Source organism: Camelina sativa, chromosome 17 (assembly GCF_000633955.1).
Source record: "Camelina sativa cultivar DH55 chromosome 17, Cs, whole genome shotgun sequence".
Taxonomy (NCBI): domain Eukaryota; kingdom Viridiplantae; phylum Streptophyta; class Magnoliopsida; order Brassicales; family Brassicaceae; genus Camelina; species Camelina sativa.
In genome coordinates this window covers 16,203,433-16,214,634 of record NC_025701.1, presented here as the reverse complement: position 1 = coordinate 16,214,634, position 11,202 = coordinate 16,203,433, and the positions used below count along the sequence as shown (strand labels likewise).

The 11,202-nt window shown below is 36.0% G+C and overlaps 2 protein-coding genes across 2 annotated transcripts in view; both read right to left on the bottom strand.

Annotated features, from left to right (window-relative positions):
• On the bottom strand, positions 2,527–9,305 carry LOC104757393 (cation-chloride cotransporter 1). Its single transcript, XM_010480130.2, has 14 exons — positions 8,963–9,305; positions 8,292–8,438; positions 7,676–7,754; positions 6,985–7,070; positions 6,793–6,907; positions 6,506–6,606; positions 6,285–6,346; positions 5,712–5,939; positions 5,501–5,615; positions 5,180–5,374; positions 4,478–4,878; positions 4,184–4,345; positions 2,893–4,025; positions 2,527–2,746 (listed from the first exon to the last, which is right to left on the bottom strand). Exons 1-13 carry the CDS (start codon positions 9,121–9,123, stop codon positions 2,947–2,949), a joined length of 2,931 nt encoding a protein of 976 aa, XP_010478432.1. The 5' UTR covers positions 9,124–9,305; the 3' UTR covers positions 2,527–2,746; positions 2,893–2,946.
• The window catches only part of LOC104757383 (BTB/POZ domain-containing protein At1g30440), a gene marked incomplete in the record, with an annotated part of 4,288 nt that continues 3,388 nt past the window's right edge, over positions 10,303–11,202 (bottom strand). Inside the window, 2 exon segments of the mRNA XM_019239087.1 lie at positions 10,303–11,043; positions 11,138–11,202. Coding sequence (XP_019094632.1) covers positions 10,420–11,043; positions 11,138–11,202 — 689 coding nt within the window.

Genomic DNA, 11,202 nt, shown 5'->3' with positions numbered 1-11,202 from the left:
TTATTTATTCTATATATTTTATAAAATTATATACTTAATTTACTTAATTTCATACTTCGATTTTAACCCGTAGTCGGTACTACTATTTTGGTTTGGGTGCAATAATCAAATTCGTTAATTATAAATTCGGTAAAGTCTAAAAAAAACAACAAAACATGTATTTAACCCGTGATATGGTATTACAAATTGATGTGATCATGTTTAGAGATCTTAATATACCAAATTTACAATAGTGATATTAACATCATTGCAATTATTGGTATAACATGTTAGTATATATAAACTTTATATGTGAAAATTACAATTAAATTATTTATATGTATATTGTCAATATTATATACTTAGTATTGTTTATATAGTGAATATTGTGTATAAAAAATAAGTTTAGCCAATTAAATAGTTTGTTATTGTTTCCAAAATTTCTGAAACAATAAATAGAATCTATTAAATAATTTCAAAAAATATTGTTTTCTTATTTTGTAAACAAATATAAGTTTTTCTTTTGTTAATTAAAATGAATAAAATTTTTTGTAATATGCTACATCAAAGTTGGTTAAAATTCTAACAACATTGCTTAAATAAGTGTATAGAGATATTTTTAAAATATAAGCAATGTTGTATCTTAGTTTTAAAATATATGTGTTATTGTTAAACAATTTAGATTTGCAAATATTAAATCTTAGTTTTATAAATAAAATTAAGTTTTATAATTGTTCTAAATAGTTTGTTATTGTTTGCTAAGATTTATGAAACATTAAAAAAAATCTGTAAAATAATTTTATTAAATAATTTCGAAAATATTATTTATTATTTTATAAACTAATATATATTTTTATTTTTTAATTATTAAATTAATTAAAATATAGTGACATTTTTTTTGTAATATGCAAGATTAAACTTTAACATTATATAGAGATAACAGACCATAAACCACGTAAAAAGCCTATATGACCCATACCCGACCCAACTATAATCAACGACCGAAATTATTAACCAATGTTTTTTCTCTCATTTACTTTTAGGGCTGTCTGTAGGAGGTCCTTTGTAAAATAGCATTTCAACTAGTTTATCCTGTATTTTTACGCTCTACCTATTTCCCTCTAGATAACGTCTGTTCTTCCCAATTCCACCTATATTAATTGATTTCTATCTAATTAACCAAAATAAATTAAGCTTTTAAAAATCTAAGTTTTGCGTTTTAAAATCGATAATTCGCGATTAATGTACCGTGATTGGGTTAACCCGACTCAAAATATCGTACCCGAAATCATTTTGTTTACCCATTCCCCCAAATTGATTTAGAAAAAAATAAAAATTAGGTACAATGAGGGTACTTCGCTACCACACCAGCACCTACTTTGAACTCCTCTGTGAGTGGTTCTCGAAGTCATATGAGACTAATTAGAAGAAGAAAATTGGCTTATACTTCTAGTTAAAGAGAAATAGACAAACGGAGAAAAAGAATAAGAAATTGAATTGAGAAAGAAGAACTTGATTTTCTCGGTTTCGAGGAAGAAGAAGAAGAACTAATTTCTATTTTTTCCGAAATCGATTTGGGGAAATGGGTAAACAAAATGATTTCAGATCTGATATTTTGAGTCGGATTAAGCCAATCACGATACAGTAATCACGAATTATCGATTTTAAAACGCAAAACTTAAATTTTTAAAAGCTTAATTTATTTTGGTTAATTAGATAGAAATCAATTAATATATGTGAAATTGGGAAGAATAGATGTTGTCCAGGGGGAAATAGATAGAACGTAAAAGTACAGGGGTAAACTAGTTGAAACGGTATTTTACAGGGGGCCTCATACAGGCAGCCCTTTACTTTTATCAAAGCGCATGTGGATGTTGTGTATTGGGAGGGTGAATCAATATTGATAGAATACAAAGGGAAGTTAATAGCTTCCATTGCAAGACAACCCCACCATCCGTTTAGCAGTTTTGATTTATATGGATACTAGAGGATGTGAAGAAACTAGATGAAGTTTGCGTCCACATCTCGCCAGAACACGTTGAAAGCATTGCCTCTTTATAATGTGTTTTATGTATTTCTTGAAGGATCCAAAATGTAAGAGCTTGACAAACTCTAGTTTTTCCCTTTTCTTTTAATTAATATCTAAGCGTTGGCTTTTTGACACCAAGCAAAACTAGTTTGTTATGTTAGGACTGATGATTTGCATTTGCCGACATGTGTAGTTTTAGTGTTACTCTTATTTTCAGTGTTTTTGTCTTCTTGTCTAAATTTGTAGAAAGTAAATGAATTCCATACCATACTTGCTGTGTGTAAGTGTATGCAAAGATTTCATTGAACCTACAACAAGCTATGTTTTTTTCTTCTTCAAAGTTTGCTTGCTTGGTCTTTTAAAATCGTTTGTATATCGTATTTAGTATATGATTTACGGTTTAAAACTTAAATCGACTTTGAAAAGAAAACGACCAAATATTGTCTAAACTGCAATTATAGTTGCCTTCCTTTAAATCTTTAATGCTGTTAACAAATCCTTCAGTCGTTTTTCACCTCTAAAGAATAGTCCATGAGATTTTGATGTATTGTTTATAAAAACATGAAAGAGTTAGTAAGCGGTGGTGACCATATATATGAAAAAATTTATGGCTGTAACCATATTTATAGGTTTATAAGCTAATAATCTCAAAAATCTTCCAAAAATCAGGAGACATCCATATCCATGAGATGGAAATGTATTGAATTGTCTCAGAATACAACCTTAGAAATGTTCTATCTGCAAAGACAAAAACAAAAAATGAAAACAAAAAAAAACTATATAGCTCGCAGGAATATTCAATTCAATTCTTTTCAACAAAATAAAATTCACTGTACTACAATAAAGAGATTAGAAACTGTAAAATAAAATAAAAATAAACTGACCTTGAATGGACAGGCTTTTTTGATAGTCTTGGTGGGGTATAAAATGAGATTGAACTATGTAAACAAAGTCACAAGGTCTCTGTGGTACCCTCTTACGATCAACATCCTTGGCACATTCTCCACCAGCAAATCCATATATTCCATGTAGAAATACGCCGGGTGGTTCAACGGAGGTGGCGGGAGACTAACTAGAACCACGGCGGCCATCCTCGAGTAACTGAGTATGGTCGAGTTCAATTTCAGCATTGTGTATAGAAACTTCTCTACTTGTTGCTCATTCACCACCATCGGTTTCCCATTTGCCAATAACGGATTCGATCCCTGTCTCTTGATCTCTCCCAGGTAATCTGAGATTCGTCTCTGTGCTGCATCAAAAGCTCCCAATGAATCTTCTTGGCTGTTTCCTTCGGATCTTATGTCCCATGATTTCATCGTGACGACAATTACTTCTGCTTGCATTCTGAGATCGTAGAGGAATTTCTTCACATCTGCTTTGAGTGCTTCCGCGTCTGAATCCTCTTCAGCTATGCAGAAGAGTTGGATTTTGCAGCTTTCAAAGCTTTCTTTCGTGAGAAGAAGCTGTGAGAGAAGAAGCATGAGACCACCATCTCTGACAATCCAGTACAAGTCGATTGTTCCATACTGCCTTTGGTACTCGTTTGGCCATTCGTCTAACCCTTTGATGATGACAACAGCTTTGTTTGCTGTTATGCAGTCGTTGATTATCCCAACAAATGTGGATGGAATCTCTGTTAGATTTTCTCTGCGCCAGATCTCAGGGTACCGCATTACCACGATGTTGGGTTTGAGATTTCCTAGTCCCATTGTCTGGATGATACCACGGAACCCTTCGGTCATGTTTGGTGCTACAACGATTTCAGCTACACCTTCGCAACGCTTGTACTCAATGTAGGTGGCTAGTTGTTTGCAGGCTTCCTTTGCTTCTTCAGCACATTCATAGTAGTCACCATCTAATATCGAGACAAAGATCGACATTCCACGACCTTTTTTCTTCATACAGTTCGCAAAATCAGCCAACTTAGGGTGGCACGGAACATTTTCTGGGAGCTGTCCCCACGGTCTGCAGAAAACAAGGGGAATTGGATACCAGTTCTTGGGGTGCACTTGATTTGCTACAGTTAGGAGAAAAGACAGTACATGTGATTAGCATAAATACATGGACTATCTATTACTGAATCAAATAGATATGGCAGGTTCAGCATTATGGAACTTAGAGAATATATATTAAATAACCCGTTGGTTACAAGCAAAATAAATTTATGCAGCTCACCTCCGAGTGACCTGAGACTACGAAGGGCCAACTGGAAATATGCACTCTTGAAACCATCCCCCCAGTCCCCGGCCTTTCCTTTTAGGCCAACATATTTGTATATAAGACTTGCAAGTGCAATGGCAACCACAGTGAACGACCAGGAAATCAAGAACATGATCACTGTTACAGTAGAGAAAATTGAAACATCAACAAGTCTTTACAATAAGACATTTCGAGCTTCAGGTGTGAATATACTATATAGGAAGACAGTACCAAAGACATTTTATTCAGTGAGTATATGGAAATTGATACCTATGCAGAGTGAGGCTCCAACAAAGGAAAGGCTCCAATGATGGTATTTCCACCGTGGACGCCAACTTGGAGCATCAAGAAGATCGAGCAGGAAACAAGACAGGTTTACTCCCGAATAGCATAAAAGATAAAACATAGTCACAGTTGGTGTGATAAGATCCAGATTTCCAATAACAACGCATCCAATGCAGATAAATGCTGTGAAAAGCGTCGCTATGTGAGGTTCACTAGTATCTGCAACTTTAAAATAATTGAGGATGGGGAGAATATCATCATTTGCTATAGCTGCAAGTAACCGTGGGGCCCCTGTCAAACTCTGGAGAGCAGCCCCTAAGGTTGAAAGGATGATTCCAACGTGAACAATGGCAGGGAAAGGCCAAGCAATTGTAGCAGTAAGTAGCCTGCAATAGAGGGAAATCGAATTAGAAAAAGTTCATAATGTAAGCTTGGTGTTGAAGTACTTAAAAGAACACCGTCTCTGTGACCAGACAAGATAAATCTTTTCTGACATATAAATGTGTGTAGTATATAAAGAACATGAGGTTATTTTAGTTTCTTTCAGGTTTAACCACACTCAAGACACGATGCAAGTAACAAGTGGGTTTTTGCATTTCCACCAGGACACTTCTCGCTATGAAAACACAACAGATCAGCTGTGAAAAAAAAAAAAAAGATAATCCACACGATGAATAAAGTCGTTACCTATCAGTCAAAAGTTTATTACGGGTCGCAACAGCTCCAAAAAACAACACAGAGATCAAATATAGCGAGGTTGTGGTCAGAGTGGCAGCCAACGTTCCAACAGGTATTGATCTTTGTGTGTCTTTCAGGGAAGCTGATCGATTTGAACCAGCCATAATTCCTGTTACAGCAGGGAAAAATAGACCCACCAGCTCACTGAAAAGAACCAACAAGAAGGGGAAATAAATTTCAGAGTAACAACTGAACAGAAAATTAATTCTAACATAAACCATAACTAAAGTTTTTCGATCATAGGCAACACAATCTCTGGAAGTTACTCACTTGAAGCTCCAGTACGTGCCTCCAGTTGGATCAGGAATTCCCGCATCATTTGTCATTTGATAAGCAGAACCCCAGTTATCTTTAAAACTTTTTAAACGTAAGCCCGTAATTCCAGCTGTGCCAAATTATAAAAGGGAACAAAAGGAAGGTTAACCATTCGGGAAAAACTAAACACCACACCTGTTTCGAACAATGTCAACAAACGACTTACTGTCAGGGTCATCAGTCTTTGCCAAAAATATCCCAATGAATATGCAGAAGATAGAGAGCAAAACGGGTACGAGGAAAGCAGGTGCAACCCGATTGATCATCTTCACGCCGCCAAACACAATGAAGCAAAGAAGGATCGTCACTACAATTCCATAAATCTGCAAGTCATGTGAGTTCGGGCTTTGTATTGATTCGGCAACTGCTGTTCCATTAACCTTTGTGATAGTTTCTGCAATTAGAAATGAAGCACAGACATATGATTAAATGTCACTTCTAGACTATAGATTATGTCCTCAGGGAAACAAGTAAATTTTTGGTTAAATAAAACTCAAGATTTTCAATAACACAGTCTTTTGTTTCTTCCAAAATCCTGAATTTGCATAAACGCTTTCTCAGTCTTAACAAAACTGATGAAACAAATCTCAGGTGTCAAGACTAGCATAACAAAGTTGTGGTTTAGATAAGAATAATGGCGGATATAAAAACTAACAAATTACTAAGATTTGTTATAAATCCTCGAAGCCCTCTGCTAGTTCACAGGTCTAGTTCTTAAAAGTTTCACAGTAATTAATACCTCTAAAAATCCCAGCAGCAGGGAATGCTTTTAGAAAAGTCTCCACGGCACCTAAAACATACCTACAATGATTAGGAAGAAAGCAAAAAAAAGTAGTTATTATAACCACTTGGCGACCATGTGAAACTAAACAGAGCACCAACAACTTAATGGAATGAGTGTCAAGCTAAAGACTTTTTCCAAAGGTAGATTCCTTGAAAGGATCTAGGATTTACACTTACAGAGCTCCAGCAACTGCATTGCCAAGGAAGAAGCACAAACCTATGCTAATCCCAACTTCTGGACCAAGAGCGCGACCAATGAGGTAATATGGTCCTCCACCCTGGAAGTAACACAAAAATTTATTAATGATATTCCTGTCTATTATTTAATCACAAAGGAGATAGAAATTAACGAGGGGTGACAACGCTGGACCCGAGACCCAACAGTAAGAGATATATTTTTAACTATGGTTTCACAGATTTTATTCAAAGAAAATTCAGGTGATATAATAGAAAAAAAGAATTACCTTCATTGCGCCATTTGTTGCAATAGCACTCAGAGATATCGTCGTCAAGAATGTACATAAGCCACAGAGCAATACCAATACCAGACCTTGTCCGATACCAGCCATACCAACAATCCTGAATATTGAACAGATTGAGGCAGGCTATAATGACTTAATAATATGCTGTGAAACATCAAGGAGTTGCAGTCTTACCATGTGAAACGGATATAGTATATAATTCCTAATATGTTTTGCAAGCAGGGAACGAAAACTCCCATCATTGTGCCCATCTTGAGAGGCTGCAACGAAATGCATAATATCATGGAAATTATAAATTAAGCAATAGACGATGTCTATGTCAAAAAGATCCTTACAAAAAATTATGACAAAAATCTGCCAGACTAGAATACCTAAGAATACTTTTGCATGCACCATAATCAACAGAACAATGAAGGAAATTATCATTGGAAAGTAAAACCATCTAATAATCCTGAAACAATGATAACTAAACAGAAAGTAGCAAAACAATCAGATATAGGATTGCAATCTTTGCAGTGTTAAAAGACATACTTCCGTACATAATCTTTATATCCTAAGTCTAGGATTGTTTATAAACGTTCCAAACAATATATCTAGTGCAAACTAGAGGAGATAAGGGTGATTCTAGTGCATGACACTTGAACACCTGGCGTGCCCCTGCATCGCCAGGGTAGAAAGATATACCTTTTAAGTTATTTTCCAATGTTCCCTAACATCTGACATCTACCTCTCTTGACTAAGCCTGATACTAATTGAAGTCTTTTTCTTTAAAAAACAGAGAAGCACTTGATCGTTACAGCCTGGCAGAAGTCATCAATTGTATAATTTAAAAAGCATTTAGAAGCTAATGGTAATAGGAAGATACCTTCGGGTGCCCTTGCGTGATGGAGATATCCTCCCCATCTCTAGGGCTAGAAGGTGTCGGAATCTGCTCTCCAGTCATACTGAAAGAGAAATTTATAACATTCTCACATGTACAGTTAAGAGAAAATGTGTTTCCCAAAGCAAATGACATATATATTGTGCAAGAAAAAACCAAACATGGGCAAAACTAAACATTATCGAAAAATTGAACTGCGGAATGGATCAAGTGTAAAGCGTAGTTTAGGGTAAAAGATGTCATTTCCACGTAGCAGGAGAAAAGAGAAATCCTTACTGTTTTATTAATAATGAGAGACACTAACACTAGTAAAGAACAACACAAACTAATGGAATGTGCATCAATTTACAATAGAAACCTGAACTTGATACATAGCCAGGGGAAAACAGTACACAAGGTTCCAACAAGCAGGAAACTTCTATCGAGTATATTGTTATCCATTGATTCAGTTAAGACGGGAAAAAAGAACAAGGTGTTTACAAAGGCAAGAAATGGAAGCAAGAGATCATTTTCAGTGATTAATCACTACTTCTTAATGCATGTCACATCATCTTTCTAATGAACATTTCTAAATGTTAATAATAAATAAGATCGCAAGTACCTCTTCAAACCAAGAATATTCACAAGAGAATCGAAACCAAATAACTCCAGCTTGGATTCCTTCTGATGGCCATTAACTCCATCTTCTGGACTTTTCCTATCCCTTGCATTAGCGCCCACATCTCCTGGTGCAACTACTTTTATGTTCCTGTCAAAAACCTACAAATGTGAGACACTCATGATGAAATAAGGTACAGAAGACTGAAACATTCGAACAATAATTTTCCATGGTAGAGTTTGGACTATTCCTGCGCCCATGATTCTTTAAACTAGAACTTCACCTTGGAGGATTCTCTTTACAAGCAATAAGGAAGCAGCCAAAAAATATAAATTATCTAGTAGACTTATGCAACCCATCTACCAATGTGACCAGGTTTCAACCACAACTAGTGATTGAAGCAAACATAGATGAAGAAAATAAAAAACTGTGATGTGAATCTTATCAAGCTAACGTCACTTTCAACATCAAATTGTCGGAGAATCTTACAGCAGCCTTAGAATCATTAGAAATCGAACCTAATTGGATCCCATTCTACTGATCAGTACACAAAATCATCATCATCATCATCAACGAAAAATATCCACTTGAAGAAGCAATGATCACAACAACAGACGAAAACGAAGTTCCCAGGCGAATTTTTTTTTTTTTTTATAATAAAAAGAAGAAATTACTTGAGGGTGGAAGAAGAAGATCCAGGATCGATGGAGGACATCTCAACAACGGCTCTATCGTGAGCCACCACGGGCCTGTATTTGCTTCCTCCGAGACGAGGTCCTGACCTGAATTCCTCTTCGCCATTACCACTGGCTTCTTCAATGTCGCCGCTATCCATTTATCCCGCCGTATCTGGACAGATCCCTCTTTCAAACAAACGAATCTGATATCCCGGCGGAATCAGAGATCGGAGAGTTTTGAAATCTGATGAGAACGGAGATCGAGACTCTCACGAATTAACGGAAAAACAAAAACTCAAAAAAAAAAATCAGAAGAAAAAAAAATAAAATAAAGAGATGATGATTTTTCAGATTTCAAAGAAAAAAACAAAATGTTAAAACTGGGCTTTATAAATTATTGGGTCAATTGCTTAGCATGAGAGGGTCTTTGGTTAGTAACTTCAAGTCTTCAATATTTTTATTTTTAATTAAACCACTTTTGTTAACTCTTTAAATAAACCAATTTTAAGCAACTACTTACATATTTTCTTGATTCGAAACGATACTTGTTTATTTATTAATGGAAAATTACTGAAATTTTTTGCATCGTACTATATTTATAAAGGCTTTTGATAACTTACCATTAATATAATAAAATTGAGACTCCTTAAAAAGATGCAAGAAATGAGATACACATTTTTAGATTGTTAAAAGAACTGAATTCTAGAGTATTATATTTTTTTCTTGTGCAATTGATTCTTTTGAATTTTCTTAGAAGTTCAAATGAAAATATAAAAATGAGAAAGTAGTTTGGTCGTCAAACGTCACATAAAAATTGAAAAGTAAACATGATTACAAAGCCTACAATGCACACATTTAAAAATGGAAGCTCTCTTCTTTTTCTTTAGCTAACCAAATGTTCAGGACACAGTAACTGGGACACATTTATGCCGTGGAATTTTTATCATTTTCACCTCTCAGAACTAATGCTCGAAGCTTTCTTATGCTTCCCACGACGTTCTTTAACATCCTTTAGCTTCTCTATCTTCACATTCTCGTTGTTAGACTTAGACACAGATCCTTCTTGAGCACTGCACATTTGATGTGACTTCAGCTTAAAACCAAACCCGAGTTTCTTAGAAACGTTTTCCCATGTTTTGCCGCCACCGCCTCCACCGTTTGCGGAACCACCTCCTTTCGTCGTCTTGCCGAGTTTCTCAATCTCTTGTCTCATGTTTGAACATTCTTTCTCTAACTCGCAAACCCGCATTCTCATACTGTCCATTCCAACTTTCAGGACTTGATTCTCTCTTACTGCGGTTGCCCATCCTCCTCCTCCTCCTCCTTCCNAACATGATTACAAAGCCTACAATGCACACATTTAAAAATGGAAGCTCTCTTCTTTTTCTTTAGCTAACCAAATGTTCAGGACACAGTAACTGGGACACATTTATGCCGTGGAATTTTTATCATTTTCACCTCTCAGAACTAATGCTCGAAGCTTTCTTATGCTTCCCACGACGTTCTTTAACATCCTTTAGCTTCTCTATCTTCACATTCTCGTTGTTAGACTTAGACACAGATCCTTCTTGAGCACTGCACATTTGATGTGACTTCAGCTTAAAACCAAACCCGAGTTTCTTAGAAACGTTTTCCCATGTTTTGCCGCCACCGCCTCCACCGTTTGCGGAACCACCTCCTTTCGTCGTTTTGCCGAGTTTCTCAATCTCTTGTCTCATGTTTGAACATTCTTTCTCTAACTCGCAAACCCGCATTCTCATACTGTCCATTCCAACTTTCAGGACTTGATTCTCTCTCACTGCGGTTGCCCATCCTCCTCCTCCTCCTTCAGTTGATCCTCCTACAAATCCTCCGCTTCTTAACTGTCTTGATCCGCCATCGAGGTTGTCTGAAACCAGGAAGCATCCAGCTACAGAGGTTCTGAGCTGAAGCTGCTCAAAGAAGAGCACTTGAACAATTATTCTCAGCGGTAATCTCTCGTTCTGTGCTGCGTGTGTGCAAGCTTCTAAAGAGAGTTTCTGGCAATCCAACAACCTGCACAGATTCTCTCTTTCGGTTTCTGCTAACCATGGATGATGCTGTGAATCATCAAAAGAAGAGAAAACTTAATTCGTCTGTGTAAATAGAAATCCAATATATAGAAGATTGATAGGGTTCTTTTTGAAGTGTTACCTTTAGATAAATGTCTATTGCACGATAGAGTCCGTCATCTAAGAGCCTGGCGTATTCAGGAACAG

What these genes read in the sequence shown, in the direction of transcription:
- LOC104757393 (XM_010480130.2), bottom strand. Translation starts at nt 9,123, where the DNA reads ATGGATAGCGGCGACATTGAAGAAGCCAGTGGTAATGGCGAAGAGGAA. An exon ending in TACTATATCCGTTTCACATG is followed by an intron (nt 6,908 to 6,984) that starts GTAAGACTGCAA and finishes TTCAATATTCAG; the next exon opens with GATTGTTGGTATGGCTGGTA. An exon ending in AATAAACTTTTGACTGATAG is followed by an intron (nt 4,879 to 5,179) that starts GTAACGACTTTA and finishes CCTCTATTGCAG; the next exon opens with GCTACTTACTGCTACAATTG.